Raw genomic sequence first — 21,534 nt, forward strand, 5'->3', positions numbered from 1 at the left:
GTGTGTGTGTGTGTGTGTGAGAGAGAGAGAGAGAGAGAGAGAGAGAGCAGGTGTGTGTGTTTGTGTGTGTTTGTGTGTGTGAGTGTGGATGTGTGTGTGTGAACTGAAGCACTTGACCCGGGCTGCTGGATAATGTCTCTGAAACTACCTCGCAACTGGGACTTCAGCACCTTCAAGGCTGAGACAGCTCGGATAGGTAAGGCGGGGATGGCTCTGGTTCCTCTGAGAGGCAGAGTGGATGTGGAACTTCTCCACTGCACCCTTTTTACCCACCTCACACTTAAGACATGAAGATGATGCTGTGTTGGAAGCTGAGTTGTTTCTTTTTTTATCAAACAAGGAGGGAAAATGTAACTTCTCAATCAACTGCTACTGATTTTATGATATATTGTTGTAGTATAAATGTGTTGATTTGGATTATTTTACAGTGGAAGACTGAGTCGGCTTTTAGTTTTCTTTTGTGGGTCTTTACGTGGTTGAGTGGTGCATAATAACACCAACCATAGATGTTTTTAGACTACATCAGAAATCACTGTTGTGTAACAAAATAATATGTTACTATTWATTCTATTAGTTTGACATTTAAAACATTAAAGCTTCTTCTTTCTTAAACGGCTCTTAAAGTACTACAAGCACTGCATGTATGTGTGTAAATGTATGTGCAGTCCTTTTATTTCAAAGCTCCTGTACCGCTGGCTAGACTGACTAATACCATGTTTAGTTGTTGTTTGTTCAGCGTGGACTCGGTGCTGCAACAAGCCCTGTTTCCTCTCACGGCATGGCGGTTGCGACACTCACATCGCAGCAGCTGAACTCTCTACAGCACCRTCCTGAAGCTGCTCACGTCATTTCTGCTTCAGCCCTAATCACTTTTTAGAATCAGTCGTACTGTAGTTACAACGGGGTGGAAGGAAGTAGCTGCTTTAGTGCCCTCTTTTGATCTGCCTCTAACTTTCAGTGCTTCTTTGGATTTTTGTTTTGTTTTTTTGCTTATATGAGAAATTTATTCCTCAGACCTGCTGAGTCTCACTGATTTTGTTGCCCTGGTTTGGTTTTAATGTGGCTGATTTGTTGCCCTWGAAGTAGATGAAGGTTTTCAGCAGGAAACTGACTCAAGAGCTCAGTTTCTGCAAACCTTTGACTTTGCAGCTGCCTTCGTATAACTGTGACTACGTAGCTACCTGTGTGCACGAGTGCAGAGGTTGGASTTGTGCATGACAGTGTGTGTATGTATGGTCGAGGTGCATGCAGGTTCTTTTGTAGGAGCCTGAAAGATCAGGTGCAGCGAATGTTTCAAAAAGCTGGCACAAGTCCTCCAGATCTTTACTGCTTCACAGAGGATTTCCCATTTTGGAAAATCATCCTACTTTTTAGTGTGTCAGGAGTAAAGAAACAAATATATGTGTGTTGGTCAAATCTAAAACAACAAACTCATTCATGTGTAAGAAAAACGTGTTCAGTAATCTGAAGATCAGAAKAAGTTTGCAGAAAACCAATTGATTCTCTTCTAAAAAGCTTTACTCAAAAATCAGACTCCAATAASGCTTGCAGCAGGCCTTGGTTCTTATCAGAACAGAAAAGCAATAACACCCTCTCTGGCTGATCTAAGAGGAAGACTCCAAATATAATGATTAAATCAGGGGTGCCCAACCTTTTTTGACTCAAGAGCTACTTTTGAAGTCAGCAGTTTGCTGAGATCTACTCGTCCAGTCTCAGTATCAAAAAAACATAATTTTTCATCTCCCTACTCCTCACTTCTTTAAAGTAAATAAAACAGAATGTAAAGTATTGTCAAACAAAACCATCTACTTAACCATATATTTACCTATAAAAAAAGAAAAGATAAAATCCTTACTTAACTCCTGACAGAGAAACAGAAAAGTGGTGCTCAAACAAAAAGGATCATTTTTTTACCTCCTTCAATTAGTACTCCCTGTAACGTGTGAGCTATGAGGGCTGGAAACCTGCCCAGTGCGACAACCACAGAGTCAAACAACTTTGGAGCACGGGAACTCGTCTCCATTTATTCAAAGAACTCTCCTCTCTTCTCTCCATACAGGGGAGGAAAAACAAAACAAAAATCTATCAGGGTCAACATGGCTACCACAACAGTGCCACCCTTTATTCAAAGTCATAGCACACAATATAAAACTCTCTCGTTTATACTATTACAAAAAGTGACTTACGATGGTGCAGATTCACAAATCTCCAACAACTATTTCAAACCTCAATCTGCAGCATGCAGGATGATGTCAACTGTTGGTGCTGAAGAGCTCAGTCCCTCACTGGTCCAGACTGCCGGCTCCAGACCACTCAAAGAGTTCCACCTGGTTCACCACCTGACAAGACACACACAGCCACATTAGGTACAGAAAACAAAGGCACACCCAAACTGCAAAATAAATAAATAACACAGAGGTGCCAGTCAGTGTATAACACACTAGTCTGGTCTAAAATGTAAAAAGAAATTAACAAACAGACATAACAAGGACACAACTTTTTATGCAGGCTATATAAAAATAAATGTGTCTCTACCTTAGTGGGACTTCTGACACTGGGAGGAGGCGGCCAGGGTCTCATAGGCACTTCCTTCATGTTTAAAATCTTCCCACACAGTGCCTGTTGGTGGATYATGCAGTGATAGTTCAAAATGTCTGGGAAAGAATCATTCTGCTTGCAGAGTGCAACAAATCCGCAGAGTGCAACAAATCCACTGGTGTGACCGGTCATTGCTGGAGCACCATCAGTTGTTATGGAAATTAGTTTATAGAGGGGCAAGTTGCTTTTACTGTTTTAACAAACTCCATAAACGCATTAAAAATATCTTCTCCTCTTGTGTGTCCCTTCAAAGGCAAGATGGTAAGCAGCTCCTCTTTTGCACTCATGTCTGCAAAGGCCATTCTGATAAAAACACACAGCTGGGCCACATCTACCATGTCAGTCGACTCATCAAACTGAAGAGATAAACACTCAGATTGTTAAATGTCCTTTTTTAGCTACTCCTCCACATCCACAGCCATTCCCTCACATCGCCATGTCACTGTTTGTCTGGACAACTGCACGTCTTTATAGCAGCCACGATCTCACTTTTATTTTTAAAATCATGAAAAAGTGCATCTGTGCCTCAGTAAATGCTTCTTTCATGACTTCTCTTTTGCTGAAAGACTTCTTGTGTTGAGCAAAGATGCGGCTAACACAGTATGAGGCTATCTCAGCCTTACATTTTTGTGCTGGGCCAAGYGAAAATCGATTGCTGGGCTGCAAGCTTGTTTTTGAGCTCCCACATTTCTGAGTCCATAAAGAACTTTTGTTCATTGTCTTGAAATGCCGCTCCAAGTTACCCTTTTTGGGTAAGGCAGCGCTCGAATTACATATGAGGCAAATAGATTTCGAATTAGAATAAACAAAAAAATACTCATCCTTCCCTCTCCGGGTGAAAATTATAAGTTTTTGTTTGCTTGTTTGCTCGGTATCCATCCATGTTTTTTCCGTGAAGACAACTCTACTGAACCAAAGTCTCGTGAGATCATGTTGTGAGCGCTGTGTCACCGACTCGTGAGGCTACTGTGAATGAAACCTGGTCACGTCTACAAGGGGCGGGGGGGGGGGGGGTTAAGGCTGCAATGCTAAACAAACAATGCTGCGTTCTACAATTCTCCATAATCTACCGGGAACCAGCCGAGGATCGACCAGTCAATCGCGATCGACGGTTGGGCACCCCTGGATTAAATGAATCACCTTCTTAAAGTAACATGTACATCTGACTTCCTGGTCGCACACCTGGAGGCAGTACCTTTTATGTAAACCAACATTGTTCATGCAGAAAGAATGGAACACATTGAGAAGACACACTCTCTCTCTCTCTTTCTGTTTAAACCATATGGCTGCGATGATCACAAAGTGTAAAATACAAGACTGGATCTCAAACTCAGTTATGCAGTCACAGCATTTCCTTCACATGAGTTCTAATTGTTCTGAAAAGTCTGAGACCCTTGAAGATGAGGCAACGACAGATATTTTTATTAGAATATGAATATGTGATAAGTTGTTCTAAGTTAGGATTTATCATAATAAGTCATAATAGCGTAAAACTTGTGTGTCCAGATTATTCTTCTTTGTAGAAAAATCCACAGAGACGATGAGCTCTTTCTCAATGATGAACATTTTAATTCACCACTCCAAAACAGCCATCACAGGACTCTCACTTTCCTTTTATCTCTCCACCAACCAGTATATTTTTTTCACAATAAAACATCACCTTTCACAATAAAATATTTCTAAACATTACACGTTTTCATTACTCCAGCATTCATTCTTAGTATGTGATTTGTTATAATAGATAATGGTAGTCAATGGATTTATGTACTTGGATTATTGAGCATGCATTCGGACAAAGAGGTCATGATAGTTTTTGTTAAGTTGTATTTGTTTGGATGCATCATGTTAGGTTGTGATTGTTTTTCCTGGACTGTGATTGGTTGTTTAGGGTTTTGAGCATGTTCAAAGCTTTCGCACAAAAGTCAGGGATTTATCACCACAATGAGTATATAAATTCATATTTCACATACATTTCACATTTAACACAATATTGGAACATTTCCTATTTGTGGACAAAATGGTTATATGACATTTCATTTTAGACAGAATCATAAGGATTTATGTTTTGACTTCAAAACTGGACAGGTGCAAATACAGGTCATGAAACCTCATGTCAGTTTATTGGGTCTGGTGTTCATGCTCCCCTGATCACAGGCACTTCCAGGAAGATACAGCGGGTAAAATAAGTATTGAACACGTCACCATTTTTCTCAGTAAATATATTACTAGAGGTGCTAATGACATGAAATTTTCACCAGATGTCGGTAACAACCCAAGTGATCCATACATACAAAGAAATCAAACCATAAATGTCCAGAAATGAAGTTATTTGTAATAATGTGGAATGGCACAGGGAAAAAGTATTGAACACGCTTACTGAAATTTATCTAATACTTTGTACAAAAGCCTTTGTTGTCAATGACAGCTTCAAGACGCCTCCTGTATGGAGAAACTAGTGGCATGCATTGCTCAGCTGTGATTTTGGCCCATTCTTCCACACAAACAGTCTTCAAATCTTGAAGGTTTCATGGACCTCTTCTATGAACTCTGATCTTTAGTTCTTTCCATAGATTTTCTGTTGGATTCAGGTCAGGTGATTGGCTGGGCCATTCCAGCAGCTTTAGTTTCTTTCTCTGAAACCAACTGAGAGTTTCCTTGGCTTTGTGTTTGGGCTCATTGTCTTGCTGAAATGTCCAGCCACGTTTCATCTTCATCATCCTGGTAGATGGAAGCAGGTTTTTATCAAGAATGTCTCTGTACATTTTTCCATTCATCCTTCAATCATTTGAAGTTTGCCAGTATCATATGCTGAAAAACAGCCCCACGCCATGATGTTCCCACCTTCAAACTTCACTGTTGTTATGGTGTTTTTGGGCTGATGTGCAGTGCCATTTGACCTCCAAACATGATGTGTATTCTGGCATCCAAACAGTTCAATGTTGGTCTCATCTGATCAGACTATATTCTCCCAGTATTACACAGGCTTGTTTAAATGTTGTGGAGCAAACTTTAAAGGAGCTTCAACATGCTGTTTCTTCAGCAGTGGAGTCTTGCGTGGTGAGCGTGCATACAGGCCATGGTGGTTCAGTGCATTACTTATTGTTTTCTTTGAAACAAACTTACCTGCTAATTCCAGATCTTTCTGAAGCTCTCCACAAGTGGTCCTTGGCTCTTGGACGACTCTTCTGATAATTCCTTTCACTCCTCTGTCAGAAATCTTGTGAGGAGCACCTGGTCGTGGTCGGTTTATGGTGAAATGATGTTCTTTCCACTTCTGAATTATGGCCCCAACAGTGCTCACTGGAACCTTCAGAAGTTTAGACATTCTTCTGTAACCGATGCCATCATTATGCTTTGCAACAATAAGGTTGTGAAGGTCTTGAGAGAGCTCTTTACTTTTACCCATCATCAGATGGTTCTTGTGTGATACCTGGCCATCATTTGGGACTGAACCAGCTGATATTAACTTGCACTGACAAGGGGCAGGCTTGTTTTCTAATCACTGAGAGAGTTCAGCTGGTGTCTTGGCTTTCCATGCCTTTTTACACCTCCCTTTCTTCATGTGTTCAATACTTTTTCCCTGTGTCATTCCACATTATTACAAATAACTTCATTTCTGGACATTTATGGTTTGATTTCTTTGTATGTATGGATCACTTSGRTTGTTACCRACATCTGGTGAAAATTTCATGTCATTAGCACCTCTAGTAATATATTTACTGAGAAAAATGGTGACGTGTTCAATACTTATTTTACCCGCTGTAGGTTCTGTGACCAAAACTGCAACAGGCCTTGTAGAGATGTACTGCTTGTGTTTATTTTTTAAATTTTATTATTATTTATTTCTTCCAGAGTTTCTATAATCTCTTTGTACTCCGTTGAGCTTGTGACCAGGCCAGTTATAGCATAAACTCCACAAATGACCTTTTTTTGTTTAACTTTTCTAATTATTTCTTCATTTTTTTCAGAAAGAAAAGCCAATACATTAGGTAGCTTTGCTCCTCCAAATGAATTCCTAATTTGAAGTAAATCACAGGGTTCGTGTACAATGGGGGCAGCTTGGTGGTGCAGTGGTTAGAGCTGACAGTGTGTCGAGTTTGCACATTCTTCTTGTGCACACGTGGGTTTCTTCAGGTACTCATGGTTTTCTCCCACAGCCCAAAGCGTGAGTGAAATCATGAATATATGTATGTTTGTCTTTTTGTGTCTCTTTGATAGACATGCAACCTGTCCATAGAGGAGCATACTTTCATACCTTACAGCTGGTAGTTTCACACTCACAATGCGATTAAAACAAGAAGGCTCTATAGAACAGCAGGAGTGAGTCGACCATGTGATCTACTGTAGAAGCTACAGGTCTAAGCAGAACAGCAAGGGTCTGGATTTACCATTACTGTACATGTTGGCAACATAAAGGGGAAAAAAGGACTGACAACGTAGAAATCATAAAAACTATTCATATGAACAAAATTGTTAATAATATTTTAGCGTATATAATCTATCTAATGTTTTAAAAATACCAGAACGCTGTCTGTTATGGATTTACCAACAGAAGAGAAGCAGGAAAATGTTTCTCCTTTCACTCCTTTTACCTCAATGTGATCTGACCAGAACTGAAGCTGATAATGTAAAAGTTTAAATTATAATAAGCTTATAAAGTCGATGTAATCACTGTTAATTATTAAATTGGTTAGCAGATATTAGCTTCTGTAACATATTGTTATACAGAATGTAGTACTCTGCTGAGTCATGCTACAATTTAACAAATAATAATAATAATAATAATAATAATAATAATAATAATGCATTAGTCTTATAAAGCACTTTTTGAGACCCTCAAAGACGCTTTTACAATTTTTCATACATCATTCATTCACACTCACATTCACACACTGATGATAGTAAGCTACACTGTGGCCACAGCTGCCCTGGAGCACACTGACAAAGGCGAGGCTGCCGCAGGCGCCACTGGACCCTCTGACCACCATCAGTAGGCAAGGTGGGTGAAGTGTCTTGCCCAAGGACACAACAACTGAGGTGGCTGGACTGGGGATCGAGCCCGCGACCTTCCGGTTCCAGGTTGACTCCCCTAACCACTCTACCACAGCCGCACCCCAAAAAATTAAACATTACAAAGTGATTTTGCCTCTAATTTATGTAATATTTAGATAGTGTAAAATAATGTTATATATTTACCCATTTTAACTATTTTAGGTTTCTGTTAGACAAACCTGACCTGTTGGGTTAGTTAATATAAAGAGACAAGTTTCACATTAACACATCACCAAGTATCGACTGTTAAATAATAATTATTATTATTTATGACAGGTAAAAAATTAAAAAAATACCTTATTAGTTGAAGTCATAATCTTTCAACCAGCTATAAGTTTAAATTGACTGACATCCGGTCTGGTGTTGATCATTGTTATTTATAAACTGGAGAAATGTCATTTCCTGCGAAAATGCAGTGTGAATGCTCATTACTGAGTAATTTAGCTGAAAACTGTTGAGGACATTGAAATATTTTCAAATGCTGAACTAATTGTTCTTGCTGAATTAAAATAGCTGAATGTGCTGAATAACCAAAAATGTGGCAGCTGAAAAACACAGAAATATGCAAACAAAAAGCAAAAGGAGATGAAACACAGCTGAAAGTGGCAGAAAATCTGAGGAGAGCAGAAAAAAGTGAAATGAAGAAGAAACATTTAAAGTAAGAAACGTTTAAAGTAGTAGAAGAAGAAGTAGAAATTAGCACATGAATAGCAGGAAAGGTTAGAACAATAGCTAAAAAAGGCAGAAAAAAGCTTAAATTAGCAAAAAGAAGCTGAAGTAAGTTGAAATCAGCAGATAAGTTAAAAAAGGCAGAACCAAAACAAACGGTAAACAGTACAGTAAAGATTTATGAACAGTTTGGGTTTGAAGAAGGTTGAAGACAGCTCAGTTCATTTTTAATAAGAAAAAATGGCTAAAAGATTCCCAAAAGTATAAATTGCTGAAGTACCAAAAGTCATAGCTGGAATGTTTTGAAGGAGCTGAATGTTGGTTAAATCACCATAAAAATTACTAAAAGAGATGTGTGCCGAAAAATGTATGGAAGAATAAATTGATCTAAATTGTGCTTGATCAGCATTCACACAATTATATATGTTTCTGGTATAAATCTGCTGTTTTACATGATTGTTGAATGAGATAAACATAAATAATAAGTTATTGTAAAACATATTACACATAATTTGTGACACAGTTGGGCTTGCTGTTAATCTAATTGTTGCTATGAGAGCTGTGTTCGGTCACAGTTTTTGCTTCTCCATGTCGTCACACATGCTAACGGTGGACGGGATAGGCTGGGCTCAGTCTGTGGTATTATAGGTTATACATAAATTCAGCTTTGAGAGATGAGAATATCATGAAATAAGATGACAAGATGCTGGAAGTCATAACAAACACAAAGGGCAGCAAAAATATTTTACTATGGGCTGTTATATCATATTTTATACCACAACTTACCATATTAAATACATTCCACCAAAATAATTTGATTTGAGTTCAGTGCTGCTGAAACCTAAAGAGACAGTGATCAGTATTATAGTGAGTTTCCTTGAGGTCATTATTATTATTAATATTAAAATTCACTTCTACTTGGAGCAAAATGTCTGTAATATTCAGAAAAGGTTCATGTGTGAAGACGGCCTGCTCATGTGTTTATGTGTGTGTAGAAGTCCTTTACGATTTTTAAAATCACATGTTGAACCAGCCTTAAGATGTGAGGGAGCAAACTTACAAGTATGTTTAATAATTTAACTCTGAAGGCCAAATGCAGTGAGGTTGTGGGCTGACCATGGCCCACAGCCCACCAGATAACAAGAACTGATGTAAGCCAATTGATATCTAAAAATAAAACTTAAATAACTAAAATGTCTTTAGTGTCTTTTAATATTATAAAAAATATCCAAACAAAAAAATACAAAGATATAATTATATAATAAAAATAAAAGTAACACAATGAGCTTCAATACGATCTGATAAAACTGAATGCTAAACGTGAAATCTTCAGTTGTTCCTAAAGGAATTCACTGAATTTAAAGGAAACCAGTTCACAGCAATTTGTGTTTTCTCCTCATTCTTAGAGAACATTTGCACATTTTACATACCTTTGCTGGATAAAGACATTATTAGATTTAAAAGTAATAGAAATAAATAAGAATTGCGATAAATTAAAGCAACATAACCTTCATGAAAAACAAGTGAAAAAATGTCTGATAATCAGCAGGACAGAAATTTAAGGGCGAGAGGGGGAATGTTTCATTGGGAAAAGATCCCTGTTCAACTTTGGTCAAATTTTGGTCTTAATTATACAAACAAACAAACAAACAAACAAAAACTGCAACCAAATCTTTGAAAAGTCCCATCTCATATTTCAGAAAGTGAATCGAACCTTTTGACCAAATGTCAAAGGACACATCTTTAGAAGTCACTCTGTACAAAAGTGAATATCATCTTGTTCAACTATGTGATGGGTTTTTTTTTTGTTTGTTTGTTTATTTTTTTTTATTATTTTTTTTTGCAGGGGGTGGTAGTGTGGGTGGGGGGGGGTAAAGGCTTCTTGGCGATGGGGCTAAATTTGAAAGCACTAAGTGTTTGTTGGCTGAGGGTGTGGTGTGAAAGCAGTGAGGTCAGGGTCAACAGCACTTGAACTTTCCACTGATCATGGGAGGGTGGCGCTATCATAATCAGAGCAAAGGTCTCTAAAGGCGTGTAGGTGGAGACCTTCAAAGTGCAGGGGGCCTCCGGCGATGATGTGACAGCTTCCTGTTTACCCCTGAGCGGCCCTTCTTCTTCTCTTCTCCTCTGTCATCTCCTCTCATAAGATACGGCGAATTAAAGAACAACTGAGGGAGCGGGTTCAGTCTGAATCCAGTTATCTCTGCCGCCCCGCCACCCTGCGTGTCACTCGGACCGTCTCCATCCTCCCCTGTCTCCTTGTGCCACGTCCACCTCTGCCTCTTGTCTTTTTAAGTTCTTTAAACCTTCACACCACAGAGCTTTTTTAGTTTCAGGCTTAAGGACATCTTTAAAAACTGAAAATAAGAAAATGTGTGTTCATTTTAGTCTAGGTACAGTGTCCACTGACCTTTTATTAACCGTCAGAGTCATCATTAGCTTTTTTTGTTGAGCAATAACAGCAGCACACAAGCACCTTCTACAGGAAGTAACTCAGCTAACAGCAGCAGTTTCCTTTCAGCTTCCACTAAACATAAATAGGCGGTAGTCAGCTCTGACAGGCTATGTGTTCAGATTAAAGGAGGAAGTGCTCTGCAGTAGTTCAATGCTTCTGATGTTTTGGTCTGGATGCCACAGCTTGACTTGTCAGGCTGTATGACACACAGAGGTATCATATAGAGACGTGTTTGTGTTTGACAGCCCGATCCAAGAGTGTGTTTCCTGGGGACGGGGGCCCCGGACCAGGCTTTCCGCGCTCCTCCAGGTCCATGGAGAGGCCACTGAAGGCCGGCTGGCTGAAGAAACAGCAGAGGTCTTTGGTGAAGAACTGGCAGCAGCGCTACTTTGTGCTGAGAGGAAGCACTCTGACTTATTACAAAGATGACAAGGAGACCACAGTCCAGGTGAGCCCCCCCATTCAGGACGACCACCTTACACCTTGTTTTTCTACTTCGGAACATATTCTGTTTGTCACAAAACAACGATTAGAACATGACTTACATGTGAGGACAGACTCCAGTCTTTTTCATATATGTCACATACTTAATCTCTCTTTTCAGCAATGGTTATGTGTCTAAAATATCAACTGTCATAAGCATCTTAAGGGAATATGATTATATTAATATAGAGAAGTTTTAAAAAGTATTTTATTTTTTCTACACCACAAACTCTCCTAGCTGTGTGGCTAACGCTGCACACTTCCTGCACACACACAAACGGATGCATGGGAGGTTTTATCAGTCATGCAAACATAAGAAGCAATGGTGTTTGTTAACTTGTTGTACATCTATGTGAGAAGGAAATATTGTTAGCAAAACCCCCTAAAAAGTGATGTTCAGATGACCAAAGAAGTGTCAGCACAGTTGGATATCAGGATTTATAGGCCTGCTTTACCAAACGCCAAATCACCAGTTCTACTGATCGTAGCATCTGCTTCAGTATGCTGATATTTAATTATAAACCATTTACAGCAAAACACGCTTTCAGCATTTCATTCCTTCTGACTCCACCCAAGCAGCAACAGATTGCTTAATAGTTAGACTGACCAGGAGGTCAGATCATCATGGTCCCTCTGTCAGCAGATTTAACACAAGGGCAGAAAAATTTGATACAAACGCTGCAGAACCACAGAACTAATGACCCTCTAGCAAATCACACTTCAGTGCTGCTGACATTTACTTACTGTCACACTTTAGCACATCACAACCCACAACACAACAACACAACAAAGTACCACCACTGCTTAATGCACAGACAGTTTTACTTTGAGACTTTCCACACTGAAAACTCCTCTGTGAATATTAGTCATTCAAAATAAAGTGTATTATTTGACCATCTGTCCACACTTGGTTAGATAATAATAATAATTCAGTTCAGGATTGTTTTATTCTATACTGCAGACCAGCTTTAAAATGATTCTTGAATCTTTATCCAGATCTTACATTTTTTTCACCCATCATCAATGATGTTTGTCACCAGTTTGCCCTTAAGGTAAATCCACCAGGAAGCAGTTCTTTCCTCTTTGTCCCGACCACAGCAAACATGAACATAAAGCATGAGTGCTATATAYTGTCATCATTGTGTGTCCCCACACAATGATGCACACATCTGCATTTGACACATCTCATGTTATGCAATCAAGTGCTGCAGTGGGCTATGCAAGCACCCAGGGAGCAGTTAGGGATTGGGTGTCTTGCTCAAGGACACCATGAAATGTGGGAATGAATGGGAAGCAAACCTGCAACTTTTTTTGGTCCTATTTATCTAATTTCCCTCTGGKATCAATAAAGTATTTTAGAATTGAATTGAATTTCAGCTGCCCAAACACTGCGCCACAGCCGCTTCAGTTGCTCACCATGGCTGTGGTTATAGAGCTGAATTATAAATAAAATAAATGAAATATTAAAAATCTGTGGTTTACTTGTTTAAAACAGAGAATTGCAAAGTTGGAATGTAATTACTGGATATCTGTCAGTGTTTCACAGATATTTTATGCTCACTGTCAACATTTATTTTACACAACCCCTGGTTCATTCTCCCTATTTTATTTGCTCCTCAGAACAAACAGGTAATACCACTCACACTGAAACTTTTTCACTACTGGATCATTTTTTCTTTCAAAGTCACAGAGCAGATTTTTAATACATTTTATGATCATGAACTATAGACTTTATAAAGTCTGCTAACAGAGCAATAAAGCTTCAACAATTAAAATCTGATATTTTTAGACTTATTTTGARTCTTTTGCTCAGTAACACAAACTGATTACAGACTATTTGCATTAATGTTCCCTTGCTGGTCAGGTTACAGGAAAACATATTTTGCTTTAAACTGTTTTTAACAATGTCTGAGGGTTGCTTTGGTCAACCTTTACTACAGTCACTGGTTGGTTAAGTTTGGCAACAGGTAATCATAATAGATGTTTACAAAAGTATTTTTTCCCTAACATATAAAAACAAACTTTTTCTTGGCTGGTTTTGACAGGAACACACCTTTTAACTGAAATTACAATATTTTCTATATTATATATTTCTTTCTAAAACTTTATNGGAACACACCTTTTAACTGAAATTACAATATTTTCTATATTATATATTTCTTTCTAAAACTTTATTACACTATTTATGCTTTAAACTTTGACATTAGGTACATCTTTTAWGTTTTCTCTTCTCATTTTTAGTCTGAAACCCCAATAAAAGCTACATTTGACTGTAGATGTATCGACTGTTGGACATTGAGGAAGTAGACTCAGTGTTGCATCATCTTTGCTCTAGTTTGGACTGTAAACAGTTCTTATTTGAGGCACATGKTTTGGTTACAAAAGCAGCTCTTTGACTGAGATATTGTATTTTTTTTTCTTTATGTTTTTGGCCTGTAGGGAGTCATCCAGCTGCGCTTCAGTAATGTTAATGAACTGCCTCCAAGCTCAGATGATTCTGGAAAGTACCTCTTTGAGATCATTCCACGTAAGCATTTAGTGAACTTTTTAAAAGAGAAGTCACTTTATTTCAGCACCATGTGTAGACAGTTTTGTAAGTTATGGAGAAACAAGAACTAGAGCACTGTTTTCTATTTTATAGTAATTGAGAAATGTGTTTTTTACATAATACCAGTTTTGAATGATTTATTGTCTGTCTGTTCAATAAACAAACTGATAATAAGCAAAAAGTTTTGAAAAACATTAGAATTTTATATTTCTTTTGATTTGAAAAAAAAACTTTTTTAGGATCGGCTGGAGACAGGGAGCGATGTTCTTATGTGTTCATGGCAAACTCCCAAAGTGAAATGGAGGATTGGGTCCGCACCCTGCGCAGAGTCATCGGTGTACCAACAAGTGGAGGTTGGTTTGTTACTGTTTCACTGTCACAACCTGCAGCTRTAAATATTGTCTCAAGGAATTAAACATAGAAAATTGGAGAATTTGGAATATGGCAAACCTTCCACACGTGAGTAGTGATTTGCATTCAAATACAAGCAAATCCAATGTGTCCTGGGTCTTACTCGAGGCTCCTCTCAGTTGGGCATGCCTGGTAAACGTCCCAATGGAGGAATCCAAGGAGCATTCTTACCAGATGTCCAAACCACCTCATCTAGCTCCTCATGATGTAGAGGAGCAGCTCTACTTGGAGTCTCTCCCAGATAACTGAACTACTTACCCTATTTCTATGAGAGAACTGTACTTCCCTGTAGATTAAACTCACTTCTACGACTTGTATCTTCTATCTCATTTTTTCAGTCACTACCCARAGTTTGTGGTCATAGGTGAGTGTAGGAACAACAACGATGGACTGACCTACACAACACTGTGGAAGCTGAAGTGATCCATCTGTCCATCTCACATTCCATTCCCCTCRAGATACTYAAACTCCTCCACTAGAGGTAGAATATCACTCCAACCTGGAGAGGGCAGTGACAGAGGACCATGATCTCCGATCTGGAGCTGCTGATCCTCATCCCACCTTCTTCACACTTTGCTAGAAACCTCTTCAGTGAGAGCTGAAGATCACTGTTTGATGACATCAACAGGACCACATCATCTGCAAATAGAAGAGACAAAATCCTGAGGCCACCAAACTAGACTCTTTGTCCTCTGTCTGTACCGAGAAATTCTGTCAGTAAATATAATTCAAGTTCTTGATTCTTCTGGTTTTAGTTGCTCTCATGAGGCCAGAAACCTTGGGGTAGTTCTGGATTCGGATCTGAGTTTTACTAAACATTTTAATAATAGTATTAAAACTAGCTTCTATCATTTCAGAAATATTGCCAAATTAAGATCAATTGTCTCATTTGCAGACACTAAATCAYTCATTCATGCTTTTATTTTTTGTCATCTTGATTACTGCAATTCTCTGTTTATTGGTCTGCCTAAAAAAAACCTCAAACGCCTACAATTAGTACAAAATACAGCAGCTAGAGTCCTCACTAAATCCCAGAAGTATGATCATATCCCTCCTGTTCTAGCTTCTCTGGTTACCTGTGGTTTTCAGGATTGATTTTAAAATTGCATTGATGGTTTTTAAATCACTGAATGGACTTGCACCATCTTATAAATTAAGATTTACTCAGAATTACKCACACCACATACACCACTGCGACCTCTGAGATCATCGGATCAGTCGCTACTTATAGTACCCAGAGTAAGACTACAGACAGAGGGTTATAGAGCCTTTTTTGTTAGGGCTCCTCTTTTATGGAATGCACTGCCACTTTATATCAGACAAGCTTCTTCATTGTCCTCTTTTAAATCTCTTTTAAAAACATTTTATTATGAGTTGGCCTTTAATTGTTGACCTTTGCATGTTTTATTTTTATTTGGTGCAATGTTTTTATGTGTTTTGTTTCTAATATGATGTGAAGCACTTTGTAACTGAGTTTTGAAAGGTGCTATACAAATAAATCTGTCTGTCTGTCTGTCTGTCTGTCTGTCTGTCTGTCTGTCTGTCTGTCTGTCTGTCTGTCTGTCTGTCTGTCTGTCTGTCTGTCTGTCTGTCTGTCTGTCTGTCTGTCTGTCTGTCTGTCTGTCTGTCTGTCTGTCTGTCTATCTATCTAAAATTTAAGAACAGAATCAGTGACAGTGGTTAGGTCTGGCAGAGTCCAACTACTACCTTGAAGAGATCTAACTTATTACCGGCAATATGAATCATAGTCCTGCTTGACTGAACGGCYCATAACTTTGGAACTCTAATCCCAGTCTCCCAGAGCAACCCCCTACTCTCAAATACCCCCCACATCATTGCYCACTCTGACCTAATGTCTCTCTCAACATGGGCAAGGAGCTTGGTTCCAGAGCATATACAGGGCGTGAAGATGAGCCCAATGGGTCCGGTACCAATACTCACACTACACCGACCCTTCTATGTACTCAGAAGTACACATAAGGGTTTGAGTGCACAGGTAACAAGCATGCAAAAATTGGGGAATTGGGACATTACAGGTTACATCATCAACTTGCGCCTCTGTGTTGTAACTATGACATCCAAAATGGCAGGACCAGCCACTGTTTTGGCATTTGTACTGCTAAAAATAATAATACAACTAAAACAAGCAATCGTTTTTAGGAGAAGAAAGCGCATGAACACCAGAATAGAAGCCTTCTATAAGTTCTTTTGATTTTATTGACAGACTAATTTATGAGCATTATTGCCACCACCAGAAGGTGCTCGATGGACATTGCCATATGTCTGCCTTTTTACTTAAAATGTCACATACAGCCATAAATTGTGAGTAATACACTTCACCAAAGTCCGCTTGGAAGCAGGTGCAGCCGAAGTGTGGATCAACAATGCAAATGGGGTGGGGTGAAAGACCACTTTGGAGAATTGTGACACCTTGCTCACTGAAACACTTCAGCGGGAACATGCATCAGAAGTACACAAGGGTGGAAGTGCAAGTATTGGGACAGGGCCTAAATCTAGTCTGTATACCTCTCAGCCTCACCTACAATCTCAGACTGCTGTCCAACCAGAGAGATGATATCCCATGTTGCAAGATCTAGCTTCATTAAATCCAGAGTCAAAATGCCAAAAACCCATCTACACCAATGACATCACGCACCAAAGTCCTGTGGCCCCTCCCGCAGGCAGTGGGCTCACAGGAAGGCTCTTAGGTGGGGTCTCAGTAACCCACATCTGTGCAAAATACATTGATGTTTTCTGTCCATATGAATATTGTGAATCACTCTTTGTTTGTCTTGTCACTTAAAACCAATCTTCCTTAGAAGACCCTACTGGAGAAATTACCCCTGATAGCATAGCTCGTAGATCATTCAAATGCCCAAACTCTACCACTRTGATAAGGTGGTGATTCACAGAAGGTGGGATTAATACATTTGATTAATATCCATTGTAGTGTAGACAGCATAGGGATGGATTGGGATCCCCATTACAAGTGAAAGGCCATGGTAGGTCATGGGTTGAAGTGTCCACAACTCTTCTGTAACAAGGCTGTGGGTTTATTATCAATGTGAAAGCTCATCAGGATATAACTGAAGTGGAGTGACAACACTGACAGAGAATACTGAAGTGTAGAAGCATCTTGATGCGATCAGTGAGAGTTATGCCAGGGATCTACTGTATGTTCTAATGGGTTATACAGGTCACAAAAAAGTCTAGCAAAAACTTTGGAGCTGGGTCATGTGGCACAATAATAACATTATTTATACAATACATTCTTGACACTGTGAGGTAAAACAGTAATAAGGTAATTCACCATTGGTGAATAATATGATTGAAATGGTCTCAGCTGAATGTTGCTTCTCTCTGGCAGTGTTTGGAAAGAGTCTCATGGACACCATAACATATGAGCAGCGTTTTGGACCTCACATGGTGCCTATTCTGGTGCAGAAGTGTGTGGAGTTTATCATCGAACAAGGGCTGGATGAGGAGGGGATCTTCCGCCTACCTGGTCAGGAAAACGCTGTCAAGCAGTTCAGAGATGCCTTTGATGCAGGAGAGAGACCCTCCTTCCCAAAGTAAGCATGTCATTATTTACAGTCTGTAAAATCACATGGACATGATCTCAGAGTTTATTTGAACCACATGATTTCACTGTGACATAACTTACAAAGTAAGTGTGGTAATCGTTACTACAGAAATTCAAAGAATTCACTGTGTAAAGCTGATCGGAACACAAATCAGTTTTTTTTTTTGTCCTGGGGCGGAACTTGGATGGAAACGTAGGAGGCTAATAAAAGACTACTGCCATAAAAGGAGATGAGTGTCAGCTTCTTCTCCAACAGAAAGCAAAGAGCTGAGAGAGAGAGACAGACAGACTGATAGATTTCTGTCTGCTGAGAGATTGGGTGATACCACATCCTGTTGTGGCAGACACTCAATAGGATGCCTTTATTACTCAACATCACAAGCTTCTGTGACAAAGCCTCGTTGGTGCCCATTTTACTCGTTTTATGTAATCTTATAGAAGTCAATTCAAAGCTTGCAAGATCAGTGCAAGTGAAATAATAGATGTTTTAACCCAAAAAAGAACATATTGGGATTTGTGTTTTCTCTTGAAATGAAAATTGCACCCCCCAAAAAATGAATGAATAAATGAATTAATTAATTAATTAATTAATTAATTAATTGATTAATTAAATATTAATTTTCTTTCCTGTGGAAGTGTAGGACAAAAGCAGAGATAAACAACTTTGCTAAAATTTGTTCAATAAGCTGAAAATGTTGTTAAATAATAAAAAAAGCAGGACAAATGTTAAAATAGGAGAATTCAAAGTAAATAGGGCAAAATGGTTAAAAAATAAAAAAGGAGAGCATTAACTGACTAAATCTAGTAAAATATTTAAATGCTGAAATGAGCCAGCCTAATAAAGAAATCAGCAAAATAACAGTAAAATCAACAAAATAAAGCAGCAAATGTAGCTAAAACTAAAGTAATCAAAACCATGGAACAAAGCTAAAAACAGCATAACAATAGCTATAAGCTAAATCCATAGATAAAAGCTAAACTTAGAAAAGCTTTAGTTGAAATCACAACATAAGAAAACAACACAGTAAGCATGAAGTATATTTTAAAAATAACAATGTTTTTCAGGAATTGAACAAATCTAAATGGGGAAAATATTCATAAAGGAAGAATAATTTTTGAAAATTRTAAAAGTTTCAGAGACCAAAAGGCATAGCACAAATCCCTTGAATCYGCTAAATGTTATGATACGTTCAGGAATGACTGAAATTTGCACAAGTTACTCAGAAGTTGTTACATTTCAACAAACATGAAATAAACTATAACCAGGAATATAATAGTGTAAATGCTGACTCAGCTTTTACTCTGTTAGACCTGTGTATTTATCACAGACCCACTTTACAAATCTACGTTCAGATATTTTTAGCTTGGAACAAAACCTAAAAATTGAATGAGATTGTCTTCAAATGGAAACAGGAACTGGGTTACTCTGAAACCCAACATGCACTAGCTGCTGTGAATGTCTGGTTAAACAAAATACCACAGTGTCCTGATGCATCTCAGTAATCCAGGTAAAAAAATCAAAAGGAAAAAAATTGTATAGGTCCTCTGGACRGGTTCTTCTTTAATGAAACGTTTCGTCTCTCYTCCAAGAGACTTCTTCAGTCTGAGAGTTTCAGGCAAAATTCAGGCTTTTGAGTCCTGCCTCCAKGTGACTGATACTCACCACAGAAAACACCACAGTCCTAACGCTGGGGAGTGGATGGTTTGTAGAACACGTTTAAACTCTAAACAAATAAAAGATGCAAGATAATAACAGACTGGAAAGAATCTGTCACAGAAAACTGAATTTGATTCATTCCAAAACGTCAACAGCTGTGTTCATGTTTTCACAGAGACACAGACGTCCACACTGTGGCATCGCTGCTTAAACTGTACCTGCGGGAGCTGCCTGAACCTGTGGTGCCCTGGTCCCAGTACCAGGACTTCCTGGACTGCACCAACCTACGGGACGCCAACAGCTCAGAGGTTTGCTCAGACTACAGTATGGAGCCAAATTACACAAAATATCTCYATATGACAGAGCTGCCTTTAGACATAAACATCTACAGGCCATAGACATGTGTTATAAAACATATCTATCGTGCACACCCTGTGACCTCCTGTGCTTGTGTCTGCTCAGGGCTGGGGAATGTTGGAGAAACAAATTGCTCTTCTGCCCAGAGTGAACTACAACCTTCTGAGTTACGTCTGTCGGTGAGTAAACCTTTAACCTCCTCAAAGTAACGGTTAAAATCACCAGCTGTAATGAGGTCAGTTTAAAMCGAGCACCTGTTAGTTCTGCCTCTTTTTTTGCCATCAGGTTTCTGTTYGAGGTGCAGAGTCACTCCAATGTGAATAAGATGAATGTGGAGAACCTGGCGACTGTGATGGGAATCAACCTGCTCAAACCTCAGATAGAGGATCCGATCACAGTGATGAAGGGTGAGAAGATCCTAAACTTATCTGTGATGTGTTCTTAGATACAAAATCATTGGCAAACAGGTTGGAAATAATCAGTCAAGGTGGAGAACTAGACAACTAGCCCAAGCTGATCCCACGAGTGCCAAGTGACTGATCTGGAGAKAATTCTTTATTTTATTTTATTTTTATGAGCTGAGGAGCACTTATCTTGGGAGAATATGTAATGTGAAAAAGTCTGTAAGAACATAAAATCCAACTACAGCTCGGTCTTTCTGTGTATCTAATTGAACAGTGAGTGTGTAATAAACCATCGGTAAGCCATCTTTTAAATTCTGAAGATAACGGGAAAGAAGTAAAAAAAAAGATGAGGGGTTTTGATGACAATCATTTCATATTTGTGTTTGTTTTGCTCCACAGCAACGCCTCAGATCCAGAAGCTGATGACTGTGATGATYAGACAGCATGAGACTCTTTTCCCTGTCTCCAAAGACGTGCTCCCCTCCTCTCCTTCAAACAAGACCGAGAGCCAGAAAAATGCTCCTCGGAGCTTCGTAGGCTGGGAGTCTGCTGAGGTATACACGGATGGCTGCAGATTACAAGCAATAAACTGGCTGATAGAAACATACAAAATCATAATTAGGAAGAATTTGATGAAAATATTGTTTTTACTGAAAGTCTCTAACTTGAACAGCTCAATGTTTTGGGAAGATTTTGTAGCTGCAAGTTAGTCAACAAGACAGATTTTGTTTTGGCGTCTGTACAACAGCAGCAACTACTTAGTTTTGGACAAACAGCCAACATGTGTTTTTAAAAGACATCTAGTTAATCTACCACCATTGAAAACTTGGAACTAAAGCAACATTTAGAGCCTGATTTCAACACAGTTGCTTACATACTGTGACATAACAGTAAAACAGCACAGAATGCTTCAGAATAACAACTGATTAGTAGATAAAGAATCAATAAATCTTTTATCTTAATCAGTGATGACATGCAATCATTTCACATTACAAAAACAGGCCTAATTTACTGTTCAATTGAAAGATGTCTGATAACAAATATGGACTCATTCAGACTTTATCTGATTATTGAGCTGTAGCTAGCCTGGCCCTTGCCTTCCTATGCAGTTCCACTCAGTTTCTCTTCACTGCTCCGTCTGGGATTTCTCCCACAGACAAGGATTTCTTCAGGAGAGTTTTCGTCCGGGCCAATCAGAGAACAGAACGTCAATTTTCTGCGCAGTGTCTGCTTGTAGTTTATTTTACCTGGACCAATCAGCAAACAGAAGGGGGAGTTCTGAACAACATTGACTTTCTGTGCAGTGTCTGCTAGTTA

General features: G+C 38.8%; 1 protein-coding gene across 1 annotated transcript in view; it reads left to right on the forward strand.

The window, feature by feature from the left end:
• Nucleotides 1–44: 44 nt before the first annotated feature.
• The window catches only part of arhgap25 (Rho GTPase activating protein 25), a 26,610-nt gene continuing 5,120 nt past the window's right edge, over nucleotides 45–21,534 (forward strand). The window contains exons 1-9 of the mRNA XM_014022411.1: nucleotides 45–196; nucleotides 11,020–11,222; nucleotides 13,697–13,784; nucleotides 14,045–14,158; nucleotides 17,584–17,788; nucleotides 19,632–19,764; nucleotides 19,919–19,992; nucleotides 20,099–20,220; nucleotides 20,617–20,771. Coding sequence (XP_013877865.1) covers nucleotides 133–196; nucleotides 11,020–11,222; nucleotides 13,697–13,784; nucleotides 14,045–14,158; nucleotides 17,584–17,788; nucleotides 19,632–19,764; nucleotides 19,919–19,992; nucleotides 20,099–20,220; nucleotides 20,617–20,771 — 1,158 coding nt within the window. The 5' untranslated portion in view covers nucleotides 45–132. The remainder of the gene's footprint in view (nucleotides 197–11,019; nucleotides 11,223–13,696; nucleotides 13,785–14,044; nucleotides 14,159–17,583; nucleotides 17,789–19,631; nucleotides 19,765–19,918; nucleotides 19,993–20,098; nucleotides 20,221–20,616; nucleotides 20,772–21,534) is intronic.

This window comes from Austrofundulus limnaeus, unplaced genomic scaffold (genome assembly GCF_001266775.1).
Source record: "Austrofundulus limnaeus strain Quisiro unplaced genomic scaffold, Austrofundulus_limnaeus-1.0 Scaffold328, whole genome shotgun sequence".
NCBI classification, from domain to species: domain Eukaryota; kingdom Metazoa; phylum Chordata; class Actinopteri; order Cyprinodontiformes; family Rivulidae; genus Austrofundulus; species Austrofundulus limnaeus.